This window comes from Lissotriton helveticus, chromosome 3_1, assembly GCF_964261635.1.
Source record: "Lissotriton helveticus chromosome 3_1, aLisHel1.1, whole genome shotgun sequence".
Taxonomy (NCBI): Eukaryota; Metazoa; Chordata; class Amphibia; order Caudata; family Salamandridae; genus Lissotriton; species Lissotriton helveticus.
In genome coordinates this window covers 1,020,043,371-1,020,069,768 of record NC_136061.1, presented here as the reverse complement: position 1 = coordinate 1,020,069,768, position 26,398 = coordinate 1,020,043,371, and the positions used below count along the sequence as shown (strand labels likewise).

The window sequence follows — 26,398 nt, the reverse complement described above, 5'->3', positions numbered from 1 at the left end:
AACGGGCAGCATTTTAAAAAAAATGCTTTATTGACAAAGCAGTCCCAGACGTGGCGGGCTGCTGACCCCAGCAGGCCACCATCACTGGGAGTGCTAGCCATTCCCAATGGGGTTACAAATTGCGACAGCCTCATTAATATTCATGAGGCATGCAATTTGTGACCCCATTGGGAATCGCAAACAGTATCTCAGACATTGTTGTGCATAACATTTTGCGACTCGCAAACTGTGACACACAATTTGTCGCAATTTGCGAGTCGCAACATGCTATGGTCGTACATTTGGCCCTTAGTCTTTTAGATGTAAATATAATAAATACCATTATAAATATCTATGTGGAGGAGGTGGAGAGTGAGAGGCACCCTTTTCCCATAGTAGGTCTTGAAACACAACCGTTTCTCTCATCAGGTCTTCAGCATTAAGGACACAAAAATCATATACAAGAGCAATATTGCCATGAATGTTTTAAGATTGATAGTGATGGAGAAGTTTCCTTCAGATGTCATGGACAAATATAATAAATGTTTTCCTTCATGCTAACAGTTACAGAGAAGACCCCTCATTCGCTGACCAACACACAAGAAAATACAAACTATGCAATTCATTCTTTGACAATATTATTGTGATTTGTTTCAGCTATGAACAGCATATATATATATTTTTAAATCTGCATATTATGCAGCAAGAGAAGTAAAGGCAGTGTTATGCAATAAATGCTGTAGCTCAACATTGCCAAATTTCAGTGATCCAGACCATTGTCCATTGCTTTATCAATAATCTATTCTTGAAAGTTAAACAAAACCTAAACATTTTAATTCTAATCAGTACCATTTGTTAGCTGCACCTTGAACATTTAAAAAATCTCTATCTTCAGTATATGAACTTCCACTGCGTTATGAAACCATAACTCACGCCCGTACCTACCATCAAAACCTTAACTCGCCCCTACGTGGGCTGTGTACGAAATCAGAATATTGCAACCAATGAAAAAATTAACTTAAAAATTCATTCATTAATAAAAAATATACTGAAACAAAAGAAAATTCTGTATCCATGTCTACGTAAATTGATTTGTAATGTCATCAGAGATGTCACTGATGCCATTTCTGATGGCTGTTGCCACATCATCTGTGAGGTCATGAGCAGTGTGAGTTACAGATTTGATGGTAGGCCGCAAGTTAAGGCTTGTGTAGCAGATTATAACTGGTGAAATTCTGGGTTTTTAAGTTTTGACTATACTTTTACTGTGTTTCTTCAGTGAATATATGCATATTTACACACACACACACACCCACACACACACACACACACACACACAAGATGGTATGTTTTGAAATGAATTGCACAGATCTGCATTCTGTATAGTTGTGCAGTGCATAAACAAACAGTGCAGATATTCTTGAAAAAGAACTGCAGAGGACCAAGAATAACTAGGAGGCTGCGTCTTGATGAAATGGCATGGACAGCAGAAAATGGTGCAATGAAGGAAGAGACCTTATGGGCACCTTCACTCTCACAATAAACTTTGAGAATCATGAGGATGGGCATTATTACTTGACCCGCCTGTTACTTTGAACATTTTCTTTTAATGTAACCATGCTAGGCCTATGGAAGTAACAAAACACTATTATTAAGGCAAATATAGCTCCATAAATAAGACCTGAAGTGGGGACTGACGACTTTTACACTGTTCACAAAGTTCTTAAATTGTTTGATGTAAGTGATTTTCACATTCTCTAACTTATAAATCAATGTTTTTGCTGCACTTCCGGTGAACCCCTCACTAAAATGGAATATTGAGCTGCTTTTCTGAAAGTGCACATCTAATAGTTATGCTTCTAAAATTTTAACAGGGGGTTGGGGGGAGTTGGTTATCTTTATATTTCTTATTTAATGTAGACTAGATTTGATGTGACAATGTAGAGTTTATTCTTGCTTATGCCACGACTGTTACCTACATCATATGCTATTATAATGCACTCTGTGCTTATTCTACATTGCTTAAGTTCTTTGCTGACCGGTTCACTGCTCCTTTTTATTTCCTGTGAAACTGTATAGGTATATCTTATATGCACGTGCTGTTTTGCCTTTTGCTGCTGCCATGAGTGATGCACAGTTATTATTGACACTGATTATTGCCTTTTGTACGTTGTCCTATATTGCAAAATCAATAAAATTATGTTTAAAAATTAAACGTACTCACTCACGCATTTTTTAAGCATACACTTTGCCTCAAAGATCATAAGAACTTGTAACAAGTTGGCTTCTCCAAGACGATAATCATGAGTATCCATTTAAGACAGAAATGTTACATCGGGAGATTTGATTTTTTTTTTATTTGGTTTTGATTTAAAAGTCTGCTGGGGCTGTTTCTTAGTGCTACTTGATTTAGATCATTTATTAAAATGCCTTACCGGATTGATAATGACTAATGTACCATCATATGTCCAAGTGCCCAACTTCATGCTGCAGTTCTGCTGGTCAAAGGGAAAGTGTGTAACAATAATTTCACAGTAGCTTTTGAAGATAGCCGGAGGTGCCCATGTGATCATCCCGGTGTAGTCCAACAGGACTTTGGTTTCCTGCACAATGGCAAAATCACCGTCAGCACTGAAACCAAAAATCAAAATTCTTTTTTAGTAATCACATTTATTATAGAATAAAATGTAATTATTTAGCTTCTGAACGTAATAAATAGTATGTTGTGTACAGTGCTTAATTTGTAAAGCAATAAGTGCCAGGTCCTTCGTTATGAGGCCACCGTAGCTTGCACCACCAGTTGCGACTGCTAGCGCTGACAATCAAATTTCCAACAAAAACTACTAACCTTCACACTCATACAAGTGTGACAATTCAGACTGTTCGAGGTGGCCCCAAAGCTATAAGAATGTATTTTGCGACACATATGAGTTGTTTTTAATGTATATTGAATTAATAAACAACTGTTACTTTGTTCATCTTTATATTACACAAACACCATGTAACAGCTGTCATAAGTGCTGGTGTTGACAATTAAGTACCGGTGCCGAGCATCAGAAACCGCCGGCTCAAATTAAGCACTGTACAGTGTACAAAAATTTTGATTAAGGCACACTTTTGAACACACAAACCTTTGTACAGTCATTAAAAGGCAAAATCATTTCCAATTTCGCAGTGTTTGCAGATGAGAAACTCAACTGATGACAGCAGATACAATAAAAGTGATACTGTACATGAAAGCATTATTAGAGTATCTTCTGAGCTTGTTGCCAGACACAAACACTATGCTCATAAGTAACTTTATGATTATTACGCCTATAATATTCACTCGAATTACACCCTCCTTACATAATGTTTTTATAATGTCATTCTGAGTAGCCTTGAACATTACATTCATGCACAGGAGAATTCATTGCATTCATGTTTTCGCTGATGTATAATGAATACTCTATATTGGTACCCTATAAATATATCCTACTCACTTGTTGTATAGAACAAGGTCCGGGCGCCAAATATCTCCAGAGGGAATGCGAATTTTCTTAATGCCTCCATATTCGTCTGGATTCCATGTTAGATTAATATCTCTCCATTTCTGTGGACAGTATTCAGTCAATTACAATATTTACTAATAACACTTCTCAAAAGAAAATATTGTATAACCAAACTTAAACTATAAATATAATCTCATAACCTAACCCCCACAAACTCTATGCCTGCTCGAAGAGCCATCAATTTTCAATGCAAATCCCATTCTACTAATGTTAGTAGGTAGGGATTTGCATAATAATCAACGGGTAATTGTATGGGGTGGGACCATATACTTACTCATGATATGCCCCTTTGTTGCAAAGTAGTGCAAAAAAGTGTAGAGCTACTTTCCAGCACAAAACTTGCTTTGCTCTGAAAAGTGAATCCCAATATAACACTTTGCACTGGTTGGCATCACTTTTGTGAAACAATACCAGTGAAAAGTGTTAGCAACTCTGCCCCCATGGTATGCCACCTTGAAATAAAGTCGTTCAAACTAATTCTTTGTGTTTTTATAGTCCTACTTTCCAGTGCACGTTCTGCATTGGAAAGTAAAGTAACTCCCAATACAACACTTTGCACTGATTTGTGTCACTCTCTCCCCATGATACGTCCCCTTGATGCAAAGTAGTGCAAAAAGGCACACAATACAACTTTGTGTTGTTTTAGGGCCACTTTCATTTGCGGGCAATTAAATCCCAATACAACACCTTGTGCTGAGTTTGCGACTCTTTTGTGATGCAAACCCTTCCAAGTGTTAGTAAATCTGTCATTGTGTCCATATTTTCCTAATGGTGATGTTGGACAAGCCGAAGAAATTAATTAATAAGATACATTTTTCTTCTTTATAAGTGGTGCATTTTGAAAAATATTTTGCAACTTCTGCTTTGCAGTAGAGAGGATTTAATATTTAGGCAGGTCCGGACAACTTACAAATACAGGAACAGCAAAGGATGCAAAATGAAGCAGAAAGAATTAGTTTTCACCTTAGGAAATTTAGTTCCCAAAGTGACACATGATCAAGTTTAAGATGTTACACAATATGCATGCATCTGGGGGGTCAGTGCACTAATTCCACTGCAGGGATCTGTGTTTGACCTTATGGTTAAAGGTTCAAATCCTGGTGGGTTCACTCAGCCTTACATCCTTCTTAAAGCAATAAAATAAATACCATTGAGTTGAACAACAATGAACATTTGTGGTTTCAGTGCAAATATTCTCTTCAGGGTGAATGTGTGCTTCAACATGTAATGGGATGCACAAAGCCCGTCACACATCTGGACCCATCTACCTTCGACCATTAGTTTTACCAACCCTACCAACAAGGAATCTGAGATCAACCAACAATTCTCGACTCATTCAATGTATGCCAAACTGACTAGAGGAAAGCCATTAAACGTCTTGTGACCATGTATTTGGGGTATCATCCCACCCGTATTGAGAAATCAAGAGGACTATTTCCATTTCAAACTTCCTGTTAACAGATGTGTTCTTCTCGTGCCCCCTCTTCACCCTGCTGCAAAATCACCAGTTCTAGACTAGTCATCTACTTCTCAATCTTTCCTGTGAGCTAACATAATGAAATATTAGCCAATTTTTCCTTCCATTTGACAAGATTCCCTCCAACCCAGATCCAATCTCTCTGATTTTCCAGTCCTTTTCAATTTGTTTGTTTTGTTTTCATAGTGCTCTCGAGTGGCCATTTGGTGATATATAAATGCTTCACAAAACTCCTTAAATAAATAACTATATTTATTGTTAAGGATCTTCTGTATATAAATTCCATTACGCAAACTAAGGTGTCCCTGAATGCACTTCGAATGCTATATATTCAATGTGGATATCTTCAGCTGATCACCTGGACCCTGCCGATACCTGGATACCCTCACGGGTGACAAGACGTGCTCGAGAAATCGTATGATTTGACTGATTGATTGATTGATATTTCAGTTCATATGTGATGCATCACGGCTTTTGGAGTGTTGTATCTTCCCCACAAACAAGTACATTAATTACGTTTAAAAAGAAATTACTTTCATATGAAATACTGAGAATAGAAAATTGCTGTGAATCTGATTTTCTCTTTTGTTATTGAAAATGGTTTTTAGAGTTGATTTTAAAAATTATTTTATGCAATGACATAATACTGCAGTATTTACTGCGTGGTTTTAAGGAAAGCTCCAAATAAATATTTTGATCGACTACCTTTATTCAATTAAGATCTGACTTTATTTATGGTGCAGTTGGGGATTAAGTAGGGATGCCTCCCATGGCACGAGCGTCTTAATGACCTCCAAAATAATTGCTACTAAGAAACTCTCCACCCTGATTTTTCTGCTTATCTACAAGTAACATTATTTATGACAAATTATTCAATTTCAGGCATAAACCATGCCCCTGCATGAGGAGATGTTTCCCCATTATTGAATAGTATTGCATTGTATTTGCATTTACATAGCGCTTACTACCCCTGACGAGGCGTCAAAGCGCTTTTTCGGCAAGTAGCAAGCTACTCCGGGACCCATAGAGGATTAGTGTTGAATTAGTTTAGTGAAACATGCAAGTACATTTTAAGTGGTGGATAGGTTAACCAGTTATTCGGATTTGGAACGATAGCAGAAGGATAGAGGAGGAAAAAGGTTTGTATTTATATAGCGCTTGTTGACGCATGCTATTCAGGAAGCCCATAAAGGATTAGTTTTGAATTAATATGGTGAAATATGAAGTAATTTCAGTGGTGGATATTAGTCAGTTATTGGGAGTGAGAAGGATAGTGGAGGGATAAAAGGGGAAGAAAGGTTTGCATTCATATAGCACTTGTTACCCCTGATGGGTGTTGAAGTGCATTTCTGGCGAGTAGCACGCCACTCTGGAACCCATAAAGGATTAGTGTTGAAAATTAGTAGAGTAAAATATGAAGTAATTTAAGTAGTGGATATGTTATTCAGTTATTTGGGTAGAGAAGGGTAGGTGGCGGGATAGAAGAGGGAAAGAAGTTTGTATTTATATAGCGCTTGCTACCCCTGATGGGGTTTTGAAGCGCAAGTAGCACGTTACTCTGGAACCCATCAGGATTAGTGTTGAATTAGTATGCTGTTAGTCAGGTATTTGGATTGAGAAGGGTTGGGGAGGGGTAGAAAAGGAAAAAGGTTTGCATTTATATAGCACTTGTAACCCTGATGGGGTGTTGAGACTCTTTATTGGCGAGTAGCACGCTACTCTGGAACACAATAAAGTAGTGGTGAATTAGTATAGTTGAATATGGAATTTGAGAAGTGAACATGATAGTCTGTTAATTTTGATTGAAAAGGATAGTGGAGGGATAAAAGAGTGAATGACTTTTTTTTAGGTCTTAGCAGTAGGAGGAGGCTTTTGGATGAGTAAATAGGAGTTTTGGAGGAGAGGAGTCAGAGGGAAGAATTTAGAAAGGTTTGTTTTAGGGGATCGGTATAGTAATAAGATGTGTCAAATGATGCAAGGAGAGGTAGAGTAGGAGAGAGTCTTGATAGGGTTATTTTGGCAATCATAGTAGTGGTATGGGGTTAGGGATAAATAAGAGAGTGGATGTAGAGGATATATTGATAGATGTATAGGATGAGAGATAGGGTAGTGCATTGGAAAGAGTAGTATAAAGAAGTTTGAGATGAGTCAGAAGGTTGGGCTAGAAGATATATTGAGTGAAGTATAGACTGAGAAATAGGGTAATACATTGGAAATGCTAAATTAGAAGAAAGTGATAAATATATAGATCCATAAGTACATTGAAAGTATATAGATACTTAAAGGAGGCAAGTATATGTAGATTAAAGATATTGATAGAGGCACAGGATGAGAAATAGGGTAGTGCATTGGATATGATTTTTCTGGAGAAAAGTAACAGACACACAGATCCAAGTACATTGAAGGTACATAGATGCACAATGGAAGTATGTACATTTAGATCAAAAATGATTTTTATTTATTTATTATTATTTTTTCTCTCAACAACATAATTATTTTACATGTTTATACAAAGTAATACACAAAGATAGGTACATATCTATAGTGAAAACAAATGCCTATATACAGAGGGATATGCTGTGAATTTCTGTTTGCGTATGGTGATTATGTGGGGAAGAGCCAAATCTTGAGTAGTTTTCTGAAGATAAGGTGGTTGTAAAGAGTTCCATAGTTTGGCTGCTTGAACAGAGAAGGATGTGCCACCCATGGTTTTCTTCTTGTATGGTGGGATTTTGAGGTGAGATGCTCCTTTAGAAATGGAGGTTCGTTTGTTGAATGTGTTCGGTGATTTTATTCCTGATGCCGAGCGGTCCCATTCCATGTATTGCGTTGTGGGTGATACAAAGAAGCTTCAACGTGGATCTTCTGGCAACCGGTAACCAATGCAGGGCTTTCAAGGCAGGGGCGATGTGGTCTTGCGGTTTGATATGCAAGAGTAGTCTGGCAGCCGAGTTCTGAATCAGTTGTAGTCTTTTCATGGTCGTTAAAGGTGATTCGTGGTAGAGGCTATTGGCGTAATAGAGTTTGGACAGAACAAGGAAGATTGTTGCTTGAACCTTGTGTGGAAATCCCAAATGAGGGAAAATTAGTCGCAGCGTTTTTATAGTGACAAAGCTTGATCTTGCTAGTTTATCCACTTGCCATCCATCGACAGCTTGGAGTCCATGCTCATTCCGAGGTTTCTTACTTCCTTCAATACTTTAGAGAGTGATCCCAGTTCATTAGGCTATGCGGCAAGCAGATTGTAATGTTTCCAATCGCCACACGTGAGTATTTCAGTTTTTGAAGCATTCAATTTGAGAGGGCTCCAAGTCATCCACTGATCCATGGCTCTGAGACAGCTGAAAATTGGTGATTTTCCAATGTCTTTTGGGAATTCCAGTTGAAGGAGTATTTACGTGTCATCTGCATAGTTATAGCACGTGAGGTGAAATTTATTGATCAGTACTGGTAATGACTTCATGTAGATGTTGAAAAGCATGGGCGAGATGATAGAACCTTGAGGGACCCCTGCTTTTGTGGAGTACGGTTTGGACGAGAAAGGTGGGGTATGGATGACATTAGTTCTGTTTCCAAGGTAGGACGCGATCCAGTCTAGAGCAGTTCCCTCTATACCGGCTTTATAGAGTCTTTGTTTCAGAGTGTCATGGTCAACCGTAGCAAAGGCAGCTGAGAGGTCCAAGAGGAGTAGCGCAGCAACCCCGTTGCGGTCAACTGTATTCTTCAGGTCATCCCAGATGGCAACGAGGGCAGATTCAGTGCCTCTTCCCGGACGGAATCCTGTTTGGAAGTCTGAAAGTATGTCATTCTCTTCAATGAATTGTGACATCTGGGCGAACGCTGCTCTTTCTGGAAGTTTTCCCAGGAAAGGTCAGTTTCTAATCGGTCTGTAGTTGTCAGGGTTCAGCGGGTCCAAGTTTGTTTTCTTCAGTAAAGGGCGTATGTATGACTTTTTGAGTTCTGGAAATATTCCAGTATTCCAGTAGTTAAGGAATCGTTGATGATTCTTCTCACTGGAGTGGCAGCAGAGGTTGTTAAGAATTGTCTTGAAAGTTTGTGGCGGCCAGGGGTCAGAGGGGCTGCCGGCAGGCCTGCTTGCTTTGACCAGGTCCATAATTCATTGTGTGAGATGTGTGGGAAGGACAGAGAGGCTTGATCAGAGCATTCTTGGATTGTTGTTTTGTACAAGGGTTAGTGTTGGTGCTTTGTTTCTGTTTTAAGTACGAGTCCAACGTGTCTGCTTTGTCCGTCGAATGATTTGCAAGTTGGTCTATGAAATCTTGAGTAACAGGATGAGTTCCTTCTAGCAGTTTGGTTTGCAAAATTTATTGAGTATTTTATAGAAGTCTTTATTTGCACATTTAGCATTTTAAATTCTGTCTGAATAGTACTTTTCTTAGCTTTTTTGACAGCCGACTTGTATAATCTGTTCATTTTCTGTAGGTGAAGTTTGTCTTGTTTGGCGTTTGTTTTGAGCCAGGTACGTTGCAGCTTTCTAATTTGTTGTTTTATATCTTCTAATTTGTTGTTTTATATCTATTCTTTTGTTCTGTTGTGTGGTTTTGAGTGGTATCAGGATGTCAAAAGCTTCCTCTTCCTGTAGCCACTCATATGAATTTGAACAGAATTTATGGTTTCCAGATTTGTACTGGATGTTAGTTGTATTTCTAAGTGTTCCAATTTGAGTTTGTTCCACGGCCGATAGGTGGATGGATGTAAGGTAGTTTTAGGTGAGTCGCTTAGTGTTGTTTTATGTTGGAAAGAAAGCAAGTGGTGGTCTGACCATGTGACTGGAGTTATAGTTTGAAAGGTAACTAGTTCAGTATTAGCAAAAAGGACAACTAGGATACGGTGAACCCGGGCAAATTTGTTAAAAGAAATCTCACGCCTCCCCTGGAGCGTTTAAAAAGGGATGCGACTCATTGGAGCGCACGCTCATTGACGCTGCTGGGGAAGGTAGCGCTTTTTAGAATGATGGCGCTCCCTAGATTCCTATTTGCACTGGAAAATACCCCGTTCCCAGTGCCACCTGACTGCTTCAGGAAGATAGCGGCTCAGGTTTCCGGGCTGATGTGGGGGAATAAACCTGCACGCATAGCACAGCACAAATTAGTCAAAGGGTGGTACGATGGTGGCATAGCACTCCCCGACGTACAGTTATACTATTGGGTGGCCCAGCTGAAGGTAGTCAACCAATGGATACACGCTCCGCAGGCGGACCCTGCTTTCAAGGCAGATAGGCATGGACTGGGGGTTGAGGGCATGATGTCTGCAATTTATAACAGGAAACGAGCCCCAGCTGTTATCGGTCCCACAAAACGGACGGTCAACATGTGACATGAGGCGCACACTAAGTTAGGCTGGAGGGGTACAATAACCCAACTTACCCCGCTGTGGGACACACAACGATTGGGCGGTCTTAGGAACTACAAAGGATTCTCTAAGTGGGACGCAATTGGTATATCCACGGTGGGTGACATGTGGCACAAAGGGGAGGTGATTACATTTGAGCGTCTTCAAACATAGTATGAATCAGCGCCCTCTGAAATCTTTAGATATATGCAGATAAAGCATGCGTTGCAAGCGGTCTTACCATCCGGCACTAAGGTCCCAGAGGCCACCCCCGTAGAGGACAGGCTGCTGACAGACTGCATGCATAAGCGGGCGACTTACCTTACCTACCGAAAATTAGTAAACAATTTACCTGACCCACACGTGGCACTCAGAGAAAAGTGGTCCCACGACATGGGCGAATTCGAGGATTCCGAGTGGCAGGAAGCGCTGGCTTCCCCGCGGAGGTGGCAATACCCTCAAGACTTAAACTTGTACAGCTCAAAATTCTACATAAAATATACTATACTAGGCACACCCTCCATAAAATAGGGACAATACCGCACCCATACTGCCTGCGGCGATGTGGGGAGGAGGGCACGTTCTACCATACTGCGTGGCAGTGTCCAAAGATCATGGAATATTGGGTAAAAGTCATGAGGACTATATCGCAAGCGGTTGAGGTGTCGTTAACGCCAGAACCCAAGAGATGCCTACTAAATGTGTGGGAACCTAATGATCTTACTCGCCAGTCACAGGTGTGGGTCACACTAGGAATAATGGTAGCGAAGCGTAACATTGCACAAAAATGGGGAGCGGAAGAGTCACCTACACTCACAGCATGGTGTGGGATCTAGATACTGCCATGGTGGCAGAAAAGACAGTGTTTATTAATCGAGCGTGTCCTCAAAAGTGGGGCAGGATCTGGGGGGCATGGAATAAATTCAGGGCTTACATCTGTGAACCACCAAGGGTACGGGCGGAAGGGGATTCTGAAGATGGAAGTGACGGGGAACTGACTTTTATGACTGGAATATTGTCATCTGGTATGATGTACATAATATCAGTATGCCGACTGCCATGAGCCTACTAATGTCTGCTTGTACTTACTGTCTGATTACCTTGTGCCCTGATTATACTTACATTAAAAAGAATTTAAATGACATCTAGGATATGTCCAGCGGTGTGTGTCGAATTGTGGACAATCTGATGCAGGTTCAATGTGTCTAGGCCAGTGATTATTGTTTTTGGATGAGTCATATTGGGTTTATCAAACCAAATGTTAAGGTCACCCAGAACGCATAGGTTGGAGTGTATTGTTATCAGGTTTGAAACTGTGTCTAGAAGTGTGTCTGGGACTGTTGCCTTGCTAGGTGGAGGTCTGTAAAGGAGCAGGAAGTTACAGGAGGAAGACGGTGTAGGATTGCATCTTGTTAGAAGAGCCTCACAATTCTTTATGGAGATGTTGTCAATTTTAGTGATATGTATTGTTTGCCTGAATACAATAGCTAGACCACCTCCTTTTTTGGCTATACGAATTTGGGTGACTGTTTGATAGCCGAGAGGCTTCATGCAGGACTGAAGCCATATCCTCTCCGAACCATGATTCGGGTATGAATAGTATGTCTGGTTTTGCATCAGTGAGAAGGTTGTAGATGTGATGCTTGTTTTTAGAGAAGGATCGAGCATTTATTAGTAGACAGTTTAGTGAGTGGCCTTTGGTGATAGTGAGACTTTGTTTTGTAGAAGGGTGAGCAGTATTGTGTGGGTTTGTATCAAGTGTGTTTTTAGTGCCGGTATTAGCTGTATTAGGATAGCAATCGTGTAGCTGTTCTGTATCGTGTTCCTCATCCAGCAAGAAGGCATTTTGATGGGTCTGCGTGTGTATGTGATGGAGATGGTGTTTGAGAGTGAGTTGGAGTTCTGTGTTGCTTTTGTGGTGTAACATTGTTGTGAAGTAGACATGGGGAAGCACAATTGTGAGGTGTGGCATGTTGCTTATATTTTTTGCGTGTGTTTAAGGCGGATGGTGTATGAGTCAGGGGTGGTGGTGCAGCATGTGGGTCATGTAGTAATGTTCTAAATTGTCCAATGGATGAGAGGCCTTTAGAAGGACTATGGGCCAGATATAGGTGGCAGTTTCAGGCCATTTACCGACCGGTAACGGCCGATTTTGGCCGTTACCGATCGGTAAATGGGTGACAGGTATGTAGGGGGCATTTTTTTACCGAATCGGTAAAATTACAATTCGGTAAATTTACCGAATCTGAGGCACCCAGATGTAGGTGGGACTCTTCTGAGTCCCAGAGGCCTTACCGAATCGGTATTTTACCATCAAATCCAATTTGATGGTAAAATACTGATTCAGGTGTGCATGCACATGTGTGCATGCACACCTATGCCATGTGACAGGCAGACCTGCCGTTAGGGCATGTATGCCTGCCACATGACACCCGAGCCTGTTTTGGGGGGGCCAGAGGGTGTCAAAGTGACACCCCCTGCACCCTTGTGAAAATCGGAATGAATGGGCATTCCAAATTTTAAAGATTCGGTATTCCAGCACATCTGGAATACCTACATATCCACCCCTCAGATTTACCGATTCTTAATTACCTAATCGGTAAAATTCGGTAATTTTCGGTAATTAAGAATCGGTAAATCTATTCTACCTACGTCTGGCCCTTAATTGCTAAAATAGTGAGTCTGCAGAGTCCAGAGAAAAAAGAGGAGCTGTTAACGTTCTTGGACATGGTGGAATTCCATGCACATTTTTTGCCTAATTTGGCTTCCGCAACGTTGAATATGAGAAAATTACTAAGGAAAGGGGTGGAGTTTGTCTGGAAAGGAGAGTGTGAGAAGGGGTTAAAAAGGAATTCAAAGGGAACTTAGGAATATAGATAATTAGTTGTTTTGGTCCTTTCAAGGAGTGCTTGGTAATGACTGATGCAAAAATTAAGAGTCTTGGTCATGTTCTAATACAAAGAGAAACCGAAGGTGGTGAGCTCAGACCCATTGAGTACATTTCCAAGTCATTACATGGGAGGGAAGAGAAGTACTTCACAACTGAAAGGGAAGCTGTGCGTGTCTATTGGTCAGTTAAGAAATTTCGTTTTGTGTGGGGAAGGCAATTTACCATTTGTACGGATCACAACCATTTGGTAGAAGTTCTCACCAAAAAGGGTATTGACATGATTTCCATGCACATATGCAAATTGATTGTGGGTCTCCAGGAGTTTTGTTTCAATGTATGCTATGTCCTAGGACCACAGAACAAAATTGCTGATTATCTCTCAAGACTCAGTTCTGTAGTTGAGGAGAGTGAACAGGGGGAAGATGAGCAAGTGCGAGTATGCAGAATTATGGAGGGATGAGTATCGCAGGAGGAGTGGGTTTGTGCTGTTGCTGGTGATTCTGTTTTGCAACAGGTATGTGATGCTATTAGCAATGGCTGGAAGTCGGAGATGAGGAATAACCCCATGCTGGAAAGGTTCTTGGATGTAAAGGATGAACTTTCATCTGCTGTTGGCATTCTACCTGGTTTGAGGCCTGTGGTGCCAGCAGTATTGAGGGACAAATTATGAGTTTGGGACATGAAGGGCATCAAGGAATGAGCAAAACCAAGGCTTCTTAACTGCCGATGGGCAGGAATTAATGTGATAATCGAGAGACTGGTAAGAGAATGTCCAGACTGTAAAAGTAGCGATAAAGCGTATAAAGTCAGGAATCCCCACCCCCCCATGATGTGCAGATATCTTCCATCCAAGCCATGGGATGTGGTAGCGGTGAATATTGTAGGACCATTGCACATTAGAGGGGCTTGAATTATTTGATTGCCCAACGAGAGAACTGATGAACCAGAGCAGAGATTGGTTTGTCAGAAGTATCGAGACTAAGAGGATTACCTAGTTCCTGAGTGCAATTTTCAACTGCTACATTGACGGACAATCATCAAGTTCAATTTGTGTAGCTTGAAATTGAGGAATTTTTGCACATAAAAAGGTATTAAGCACAGGAAGTGTTCTTTATATCAATGGTAGAGTTGATAAGTTTAATAGAGCAATTAAAGAATGTATCCTATAGGAAGTAAATGCAGGAAGGAATTGGAAGGAAGGGCTGAAGAAGTGTTCACTCTTTGCTTCAACAACGGGAGAAGTTCACTTTGAATTATTTAGGAGAAGGAAGGCCAATATTGATTTGTGCCCTGGGTGGTTACATTGAGGGAAAAGGTTAAAGTGTGACTTGGGAATCAGTGAGGGGTGGCAGTGAAAAAGAAAGGAAGTGTGTGGAAAATCGTAAGTTGTATTACCACATTTGAAAAGGAGTGAAGAGGAGGGCGTGGCTTGGCGCCGGCTGAAATGGCTGCCTGATCCCGGAGCTCCGCCTGCCTGAGCCCTCAACTTCATTCCAGCCGCACAAAATCCGCTGCTTCCCGCGGATGCCCAGTGTCACGGAGTTCCCCTAACCCCGCCGCACACAGCGGTCTGCCTCATCCTCTACGCCTCACCGGAGCTGAGTTACGGCCCTTGAAGGAGCGGCCCGGGAGAGGCCCCAGTGCGTGCCTGCATCGCAGCCGGCGTGCCGCGCAACGTGAGGCCTCGGCTTGCGGCCTAGTCCTGGTGGGGACGGACTTGGCCCTGCAGCGCGCGCCCTGCTTCCACTGTGCGGCGCCCGCTGGGGTGAGGCCGCCTAGATGCGAGGACCCTCGGACAGGAGCCAGAGAGACCCTGTGCTGGACACTCTTGCCTTGTGAGGAGGCGGCGCGTGGTGAGTCGCGGCCGGCGTGCCGTGCTCCTCTAAAGCCCCGACTGGCGGCCTACTTTACTCGGGGACGACCTTCGCCCTGCGGGACGCGCCCGGCCTCCTCTGCGTGGCGCCCTGTGGAAGCGGGACATTCTGGGTACTTGGGTCCTCGGTACTGTGCCGGCGGACCTGTGACTGCGGCGCACGGGCCTGAGGAGGTGGCTGTTGCCTGGTGCAGCGCCAGAGTAATCGTGAGAGTGGTGCGCTGGCCTGGGGGGGCGACTGGGGCCCTATTGTGCCTCGGCCCGACGGTAGTGTGGACTCTATTGACTGAGAAGCGGCTCCGCCCCTGCCAGTGATCCAAAGAAGTGCCGTACGGCCGGGTTGTGCAGCCCCTGGTGCCTGCGCCGCTCGCATCGCACTATCTGAACTTTGACGCACTCCCTCGAACCGCGGACCTATCCTGTCCGCCCTGGTGGTCCTCTCCTGAACGTAGTGGGATCCGCCGCTTGCCCGGTTGATGCGCTGGGGTGCTGGATGGGCGATCACGGAGAGATTACATTCTACTAGCCATTACATTGCTTGCCGGCGGATCTTTATTGCGACGGATCACCGCTCCTGCCCACGGGACTGATCTTCGACGTAAGCTTCACCATGAGGCCTAAGCAGGGTACGTCCACCCAGTCGAACAATCTCGATAAATACACAGTGCAGAGGGGAACGCCGCGGACGGAGGCGCTGGCGGGCGGCCATCAGAGTCCAAAAGAACTATCGCTGGCCAGTATTATGACGGCCATTCAGTCACTGGGCACTACCCTTGAAACTAAAATAGACAAGATGGCCATAGAAGTGAACCTTGTCCGGACTGACCTTAATAAAACTTCGGATAAGACAAAGGCTAATGAGACCGATATTGCTGACCTGCAGGCGTCTACGAAGCAACTGGAGAAGCGAGTCAATGATCTGGTCCACCAACACCGACAGATGATGATACGGCTGGACGACCAGGAAGAGAGGGCCAGAAGAAGTAACGTACGCCTGGTTGGAGTTCCGGAGGACCTCGAGGGGCCCAGTGTGGAGCTATTCATTGAGGATTTAATCCTCAATCACCTCAAGCCAAAACGCCTGTCTAAAATCTTTACCGTCGAGCGTGCACACCGGGCGCCCATCCCCAAACCTAAACCGGGAGCGCCGCCGAGGACAATCATTGCTAAAATCCTCAACTACAAGGACAGGGACGCTGTCCTGCAGGCGGCCAGACAATCTGGAGATCTACTCTACGAGAACGCCGCAATTCGATTCTTTTCCGACTTCACCCTCCAGGTCCAGCGCGAGAGGAGGTCTTTTGCGGGTGTGAAAGGGGTACTCCGAGAGAAAGGCATCAAATACATGATGTTCTTCCCTGCCAAACTCAAGGTTCTCATGGGAGGAAAATCCTTCTTCTTCACTTCGCCGTCGGAGGTGCAGGACTGGATCGACAAGGAGGTGCCCGTGACAGGCGAGGGTGCCGAGACTCAGAACTGGAGAGACACTCAGACCGCATCCCCGGGCTCAGCGGCCGGGAGATCTGAACAAGATGGCCAAAGTCAACGCTCCTGGAAATCCCGTTCCGCGAGTCCGAGATAAAAGACACAGCAGAGAGAAGCCCGAAGGCGAACTTCGAGAGACTCACAGAGCCGATAAGTGTCACTTTATATATTGATCTGTTGCCTTTGACTCTTAGATTCTGAACCAAAAGGGGTTAGTTACCCATCTGGCATCATAACCAAACGCAGACACTGGGAATTCCAAGTTGCCGGACTTATGAACTACTTTCACATAGAGGTTGGGGGGGAGGGTCGCAGGCGGCGGGTGGGGCTGGGCCAATACACGCTCCAAGTGAAAGGTCCATCTGAGGGGAGGGTGGGTTGTTCATTGTTGTAGTTTCCTTTTCAGGGCTGTGTATCTGGGACGAAAGGCACTCTGCTAATTGAGGATGTGGGTAGTTCTAAACCCGCGGAGCAGGGCGGCAGGGAGGGGGGATGGAGCACAGGGTGTTGGGGATGTGGGTGGGAAGGGATGGGAGGTGGTTGGGAACAGTTTGGTAACTTCGGCAATGTCACAACAATCCTTTTATTGTTATTGTACAAGAAGCGCAACTCTGGGCAAGGTATCCGGCCAGAAATATTCCTCTTTGCATTGGCAGGAGATTCGGAGGGAAAATCCAATAGCTCACACACATCTCGATGAAGTGGGATAAGAGTCTAAAGGTGCTGAGTTGGAACGTCAACGGACTGGGGGATAAGCACAAACGCACTATCGTCCTACAGGCCATTAAACGACACCTCCCTGACGTAGTCCTCCTTCAGGAAACACACCTATTGGGCAACTCATGCCAAGCACTGAACCGGTGGGGCTACTACATGGCGACTCACTCAGGCTTCACCTCAGGATCTCGAGGGGTAGGCATACTACTTTGACGCAACTTCCCCTTAATCATTGAACACTCCGACTCAGACCCCTTGGGGCGCTTCGCTGCTATATCAGGTTCATGGGAGGGCTACAAGATCAACCTAGTTACAGTCTATATACCACCTGGGCTTCAGACACAATCATACCAAGAGCTAGGTAAACTAATCCTTTCACTCCCCGAGGGACGCCTACTGATAGGGGGCGATTTCAACGCAGTAGTGTCAGGTACACTAGACAGATTTCCACCTAGAGACATCCCACAGGGTCACAGATGGCTCACTGACTTTTTAGATGCTTTTGGCCTTTTAGATCTGTGGCGAACCCGTCACCCACGAGACTTACAGTACACCTTCTTCTCGGGTCCGCACCGATCGTTCTCACGCCTTGATTACTTACTAGCACCACAATACCACGACACAACACTTCGGGAGGTCACTCATCTGGCAAGAGGGGTCTCAGACCACTCGCCGCTGTTGGCCCACCTCACTATGGGCGACAAACGAGAAGGGTGCACGGCACCGATTAATGCGTGGTACCTGCGATGCGAACCCATCAGACGTAGTCTCCTCCTCTCTATAGACCGATACTTCGCGGAAAACGATGGCACCGTGACCTCGTCCATGATGCTCTGGGAGGCCTTCAAAAACGTACTTAGAGGTGAGGCCCTATCAGCGATCTCAGGGCGCCGAAAGGAGCGTGCGGAGCAAATAGCAAGCATGGAGAGAGACTTACTGCAGCGAGAAGCAGAGGCTACCGCGGGGGGTGATCCCGCAGCAGTCCATCTTATGGAACTTAAGGCAGCAGAATATAGGGCACTGGTCAACGATGCTGCTAAGACCATTGCGAGAGACAAAGAGGGTAGATTGTACGACCAAGGGGATAAGGCGGGCAAGCTCATAGCTTGGCTCGACAAAAAACAACAGGCACACAGAGTAGTTGCTGAGCTCCGACTGGAGTCCGGTGACGTACTCACCGAGCCCCGGGTCATAGTTCAAGAATTTGTGTCCCATTACCAAAAGGTATACAGTAGAGGTTTGGATCGGCCGGAGGAGGACTCGGTCTCCTTACTGACAGATATCCGAATGCCCTCTCTCTCAGACTTGGAGAGGGAGGACTTAGAGGCGCCGATCACGGTTGAGGAATTGACCCGAGCAATCTTAGACCTCCGGTCTGGGAAGGCCTTAGGGCCCAACGGCTTACCGATAGAACTGTATAAGCTGAACCCCTCTAGCCTCGGCCCATACCTAAAAAAGATGTTCGAGGAGTGCAAGGAACGAGGTATCTTGCCTCGGGATCAACGCATAGCCACAATAGTGGACATTCACAAAGAAGGGAAACCCAGGGACTCCTGCGCCTCTTACAGGCCCATATCCCTTCTAAACGCAGAGCCCAAAATATTAGCCAAAGTCCTTGCTAACAGACTAAAGCCTGTCCTCCCCGCTCTGGTCCACCCGGACCAATCTGGCTTTATGCCACACCGCAACACTGCGCGCAATCTCCAAAGGTTACATGGAGTCCTGGGCCGCTACCACACTCTCCAAGAAGATGCGGTGTTGCTCTCCCTGGACGCTACGATGGCGTTTGACACGCTTGAGTGGTCCTACATGATGGCGATCCTCCGCAAACTAGGATTTGGCCCCAGCTTTATAGGATGGGTGCGCCTCCTATATACAAAGCCCTTAGCTCAAGTCTCAGTTAACAACAAAATTTCCAAACTCTTTGAACTCGGACGGGGAACGAGACAGGGCTACCCTCTCTCGCCCCTCCTCTTCACCCTCTCACTAGAGCCCCTGGCCGCGTGGATCAGGCAGGATCTCTCCCTGAAGGGGATACGCTGGGCCGATGGCTGGGAGGACAGAATTTCGCTTTACGCGGATGACGTGCTACTGTACCTCACCAGACCCCGAAAGTCCCTAATAGTCGTTATGGATATTATAACCAACTTCGGGAAAAACTCTGGCTATAGCATCAACTGGGGCAACTCCATTCTCTATGTACTACAGGGAGAGGTTCCCATGCTTCCACGGAACTGCCCTATCACGGTGGCCACCGAAGGATTCCGCTACCTGGGAGTATTCATTTCCAAAGATCCGGAGGTGAGATACGAGAGAAACCTCCTTCCGCCTCTCGAGCGGTTCAAGAAAGATACTGCCTCCTGGTGGCGACTCCCGCTGTCCCTCCTCGGACGGACGGCACTCTTCAAAATGATGACACTGCCTAGGTTCTTGTACGCCCTCCAAAATCACCCGGACCTTGTCCCGAAGGCGTACTTCGCCTCTATTGAGGCCACTCAGAGGGAACTGCTGTGGGCTGGAATGCCTCGCATATCCATACAGAAATTGACCTTGGGATGGTTTGACGGGGTATAGCACTCCCTGACATCCGCAAATACTACTGGGCCGCGCATCTCTCGGCCATTAACCAATGCACCTACAGCGATGGGAATGACCCGGCATTTCGAATGGACCGATGGCTGCTAGCGGGTGGAAACTTTGAGGCGGCACTCTACTCCAAACCGGGACGACACCCGCTTACGGGGCCTACGCACCACTCGGTACAGATATGGCATATCGTGCAGCGCACACTGGGCTGGGCGGATACCCTCACGATGGCGACCCCCCTGTGGGTCTCGGAGAGACTCGGCAGGCTAGGCCGCATCAAGGGGTTCCGCAACTGGGACCTCATAGGCATCTCTCACGTGAGAGATCTGTGGGGCCCGAAGGGGATGATACCATCACTCCAGCAAACATACGAACTAGCCCAATCAGAACACTTCAGATACACTCAGGTCCGACACTCCCTACAAACCAACATTCCTGCGGGCACGCAGCCTCCTGCCTCCTCACCGCTGGAGGACAGACTTCTTGACGGTCACCTTCCCGAACACGCAATCTCACTCACATATAAGAAAATCATCAATCCGTCCTCTAACCTACTGTCCCCCCCAAGTGTAAATGGGAAGCTGATGGACTAGAGATAGATGAGGAGGAATGGTGCAGTGCACTAGCCTCCCCTAAGGAGGTGGCTATTCCGGCCAGGTTTTGGCTCATCCAACTAAAAATCCTACACCGTGTCTACCTTTCAGGGACTAGACTACAGTGAATGGGCCGAAGCGTCGATGGTCTTTGTAGACGGGGTTGTGGGGAGGTGGGAACCTTTTTTCATATACTTTGGGACTGCCCGCGGTTGAGACAATTCTGGAACCGAGTGACCCGATGTATGCAGGAGGTCTGGGAGGTAGAAGTTAGACTTGAAGCCAAGAAATGCCTGCTGAACATCTGGGAACCTACAGACCTATCGCTTAGTGGGAAAGTTTGGGCCACTCTAGGCTTTGTGGTCGCTAAAAAGAACATAGCAAGGCTGTGTGGGGCGACTCCCAAGATTGGACAATGGAAGTCCGATATGGACTTGTGCATGCTCCAGGAGAAGACTGTGTATGAGGCAAGGGGCTGCCCAGGGAAATGGACACGGATTTGGTCCGCCTGGAACGATTACAGAGAAAACATCTGTGAGCCCCCCCGAACCGCTCTGATTTACGAACCACTTGTACTGTGAACTCTACTTGTTACACTGTTTTTATCCCTATGCACTGTGATTACTGTATATGTCCCGAGACTCCTTGCGCTACAAAGATAACCGAATTAATGCTATACTGTGATGATTGCCACCTGTTTTGTCAATTGTTAATAAAAAGATTTTTTTTTTTAAAAGAAAAGGAGTGAAGAAATTGGACATGTCACTGGGTGATCTGGTATTGATAAAGAAACCAGTGTCCTCAGAAGGTGGGACAAATGTATGGGTCCCAGAGAATTGTCAAATGATTCCGCAATGCTGTTAAGGTGGAGGACAAAAGGATCTGATACCTTAATAGAATTGAGAGGAAATTATCCAGTGTGAATTGTAAATGTTCCATATTGGGTCGACTGCAATGTTGTAGGGCATTATTATCTTTTTTTATTTTGGTTAATTGAGGTGTGTTTCTGTTTAAGTCTAGGTTTTGTTTCTCTTTTGTACTTCTATATTGCAATCGTTTATTTTTCTCTTGTCATTATTTGTAAAGGAGGAAGGTGTGTGGTATCTAGTAATGATATGTATTACTTCTAGAAGTATTACCCTCACATGAGGGAATGTAGAGATGTTCCAGCTTGTGATGTCAGGTTATGCGATTCTATGGGGTCAGTTGCTGCTGGACCTGGAGGTTACGTGAACCATGGATGGGATGCTCTCTAATAAATTTACGCCAGGATTAATTCATTATTACACCAGGTCTTTCAGGGCTAGCTGAAGAAAACCCCCCAAAAAAACAGCAGACCCCGAGTGCAGGAGTACGTGGAAACTTCAAAAATAAGGACATACAATTTCTGTTCAGCTATCTTTCCTTAAGCAGATTATAACGAAAAACTCGACCTGTCCACTCAATGTGTGCATTTGCAGACCAGAATGCACACAGATGTCACACCAACACATTCTGTTTTTTCTGCCAAGTGGAAAATAGGTATCTTACTTTTTCTCTTTGCTCAATGGATAAACCACTGCTTTCTTCAACCACTCTTTTTCAGGTATTGGCTGCGACCCCAGCCATCTAATAAAATGGCTGGATGTTGTGAAAGCGACTGAGACCAGAATTACTGATTTGTACTTCCAGCTACTATTGTTGTATTTAATTTGTATTAGAACATTGGATGGTGAGCGCTCCATTGAAGATATTTTTTTTTCTGAGTTTATATAGCACAAACGTGACCCTAAGGTATCAGGTATCAGAGCGATTTACATGAGTACCAGTTAAGTTACATTAGGGGACATAAAGTTTTGTTAGGCATGGGGAGAGTAAGTGATTTGCCTAAAATCACAGGATGTTGAGCATCATTGCCGAGACTCAAACCCGGTTCCCCAGATTTGAGGTCGACTGCCGTAGCCGTTAGGCCACATCCTCTTCCTGTACAATGGATTGTTCCAGGCTTCTACTGGCTGGTAAAAGCCCAGAGCATCAACATTCCAATGTTTGTTCACAGCTGTTGCTGTGAACAAAGGCCTCATGGCGCCCAAGGGGATTTCAACCCCCTTGCTCTCTGTGAGGGCTTTGTTTTACAAATTAGATCATTCTGCCCTGTAGGGGCAGAATGCTCTAATAGCCTTAGAGTCCTCTGCAGGAGGCTCTACCAGCCATTAAAGGCCCGCTCCCTTGTTAAAGGCCATCGTCAAAGCAGCGGGCCTTAAATGAGCTGGGATTTTGAGCGCCATGCTGCTTCTGCGACTTGCCATATCCCCATATTAGTGAATCTTGATACTGTTATCTGTGAGTAGGGCAACAAGCAGCTCTATGTAGCAGTTAAAGATGACGTGGGACTGAATGAAACCAGATGACTCTGCAGGTGATGGGCGGTCTTTTGGGACCAGGAGGTTCCCATAAGGAAAAACTGGTGTCAGTTGGAAAGGTAATAGGAGAACCAATGAAGGAATGTATCAGGGAATCTGATGAGGATTCTGTGGACGTCCGTGACCATTAATGGCAGTCCAATGGATTGCAACTTTGACTATTTTTAGCTCATAGTCATCTGCAGACTCAACCGACATTTTGGCACCATTATAAATGCCAAGTATATCACCTTCAAAATTAATTTGGTTGAGACTTACACTTCATTTATCATAGTGCATCAAACATTTACTCCCCCTCCCCTTTGATTTGTGATTTTCTCTCTTATCTCTAAAGCCTAGTTAGAATATTTTTGAAGGCTGAAATGTGTAAACAGGTATCTAGCACTCTATTGATGTATCATTATAATGTACAGTTATATAACAGGCAGGGTGACTAACTCCCTTTAGGTATGTTGTATCACCCATGTCCCATTCTATCGGCTCATACATATAAAGAATACTTCATGAACGTACTAAAACATGATACTTTTTGTCCCCAAAACTGAGCAGATGATGTAATTTGACTAAAGCACATTGGTTTTGTCACATCTTCATTATAATTATTACATTACAAAAACGGTATGTTTAACTAATATTTACGCAATCAAATAATAGCTATAGAAAACATCAGTCTTTAAGTCTCACTTTCTTCCCTTTGGGACATTTACATAATGCTGTCATTACCTCATGGCATTGGAAGGCAAATGAGATGTTTCCTGACTCCTGTTTATGCATGCTAATTCTGTGTTTGGACCATGGACCACGAAACCAGCACCAACCAATAAGAAGGTAATTCCTATTTGTGTGACTAAAATCTTCAAGGGCCAAGTTAAATCTACTTCTAAGCTATCTCTCAAGCAAATAACGAGCTCACAACCTTATCCAGATTAGCTGGTCACAGCATCATCCCCCATACAAACCTGCTTCAGTCGCACGTTGGTTGTCACGATCTGGTTAACTTCATCCTAGGGACAGAAACACATTTTGTAGTTAGTCACTATGGCAAGCCGGGTTGAGTGACGCTGTTCGAAGAGCAGATGTTGGCACCCACATACCACATTAATGAGTTGAATAAGCTGAAGTCCAACTGTTATCACAACTGCGTCCTTGAAATGCTTCACAGGTCGAACAACTTTATTGTAATTTTCGAATAAATGTGAAACCAGACGAGTTTCATCTTTGGAACAAAATGCAGACCCTGTTGGAAAAAACAAAAAACACAAGTTTGGTCATTCATATAATAACACGTTCACATTTATGATTATTACAAATCGATACCAACACCAGGGAAGGAGAACAGATACCTAGATTACCACTTGGAAACTTCCAAGTATGAAGATTCCTTATCACTTAGAACTGTGGGGGCACACTGAAATCACCAGGTGAACCCTGGCGATGAATATCGCTCATTTCTCTCTCATTCTTTGGGCCAGTAAGTACTTTCAAGAAGTTCTGCGGTCCCTGGAAATCCACCAAGAGGAACCACCATGTTGATCGGCCGATATTCTTATCCAGGCTTCTGCAACACAAGACCCTATTCAGCCAATCCAATGATGTCACTGTATTATTGGACACCACCAGTGTCTTGGTCGTCCTTGGGAAAATTCAGACACTTTACAACTTTGAGGCGCCTACAAGGCGACATGGCAAAATTGAATGCTCATTCCAGTCCTGGCTGAACCCTTTATTCTTGAATATTTTGGTAGAAACAACTAATAGGCAAAGAAAGTAAGCTATATTAACGTTGGACATTATCACTAGCACTATATTGCAAGGTAATGAAGTATTATTATTTTTGTGGATTTAATTGGTATTGACAATGCCTTACTTCTTGAACTGAGCTTCTTGGGCCCTTCATTACATCTTTCAGTGTTAAGCTACCATATATATCAAGGGTATCTCAAAGGGATGTTGGAAAATCACGACTTACAAATATGTACAAACAGGTGCATGATAGGATATTACACAATGTAACACTCATTTTCACTTCCACGTTTTGTCACAGGCTAGGTTGAGTCAACCAGGCTGATAATCGGGCCCCAGCCGGCGATAAGGTATAAAAGGGTGGAGCTAGAGGAGACGTCCCTAACCCCACTATTTTCCTCATGTTGAAGGTAGGGTGAGGCATTAGAATATGACTGACCCCATTCACCTTGCAACAAGAAAGGAAGGGCGGGGTCATGGTCAGTCCCAGTGTTGCCATTGGTTTAGTTCTCCTGTCCGAGAAAAATACACCAATAAATTAACCCTAGGTGCAGTCCATTGGCAGCTTCAAGATGTTGTAAGAAGCATGCACTGTGTGTGTGATCTCATGTCTGTCACATACAGAACAGTTCGTTTCACAAGCCCCAGTACCAGATTAATCACTAATCCCTGCTTGTTGCAGCATTTCTGACCTCATCCTGGTATGAGGTACTTGATAAAACAGATGAATCATGATGCGCGTGGCTGGAAAACAGATGTATTTTGTATTTGTGTGTGCACTTAATAATTATGAATAGGTATTTGTGTGTGTGGTGATATGTCCAACTGTCTGTGGTTGCACGAGTGTGATACTTCGTGAATGTGCTTGTGAGAGAGAGAGAAACTGAAAGAGAGACGACGTGTGCTTGCCTGTCCATGTGTTTATCTAAGGGGGGACACAATCTGCAAAAGGTATTTGAGCATGGTCGGGCTGTGCTGTCAACATGGAATGAGGGGGCTCGACTTCCTTGCTTGTCACTTTTTTTGTAGCACGAGAGATGTAAATAAATGTAAAAAATGTAAATGTCGGAATTTGTAAAGCGCACAGCTACCTCCACCAGAGGTGTCCCGGCGCTGTCCGTATACCGCTTAGGAACCCTTCCTGGCTTTCCTGGGAAATGTCCACTCCTGGGCACCCCCCAGGTGCACCCAGGCATCCCAGCGCTTTTGGGGCCGTTGTGGAGACTAAGCAAGCTATTGCCCAGAGTTGCAGCGTGGGACCCAGGATCAGAACAGGCACTGAGGTGAGAATATCCAGTCAGGGGAATTAATGAGCCGGAGACCCGCCGAGGCGGGAATCGAAACCCTGGTCCCTGGCCAGAGCTCTGCATCAAGGTCTGCCTGCTCTAACCATTGAGCCACACTTCTCCACTAGATTGCAGCAAGCCACTAAGAGCTCGGTAGACTGCAGTCACCTGTTTTGAACCAAGTACTCAACTGGTTTGCCTGCTGTCTCGGTGACCTGTCCTTTTCCGTCTCATTATGATCTTCACTGTCCAGCCCTACTTCAGTGCCTGCTTGGATTCACCAAGTATCGGTTCCGGGCCCTTTACTTTTCTCTCTTTACACTCCATCCCTAACAGGCATCATCTTCTATCACCGATACGCCCAATACATGCACATTTTCTTCTCCATTCCAACATTCACCCTTGAGTTCCGGTCCTCAAGACTCACAGCTTTCTTTGGAAAAAGTACATAACCTTGCTAAAAA

The 26,398-nt window shown here is 44.5% G+C and overlaps 1 protein-coding gene across 1 annotated transcript in view; it reads right to left on the bottom strand.

The window, feature by feature from the left end:
- Window positions 1–26,398, bottom strand: part of CHRNA1 (cholinergic receptor nicotinic alpha 1 subunit) — a 155,984-nt gene that overhangs the window by 69,165 nt on the left and 60,421 nt on the right. Inside the window, exons 2-5 of the mRNA XM_078683834.1 lie at window positions 24,000–24,142; window positions 23,865–23,909; window positions 3,462–3,571; window positions 2,415–2,610 (exon numbers count right to left, since the gene is read on the bottom strand). Coding sequence (XP_078539960.1) covers window positions 2,415–2,610; window positions 3,462–3,571; window positions 23,865–23,909; window positions 24,000–24,142 — 494 coding nt within the window. The remainder of the gene's footprint in view (window positions 1–2,414; window positions 2,611–3,461; window positions 3,572–23,864; window positions 23,910–23,999; window positions 24,143–26,398) is intronic.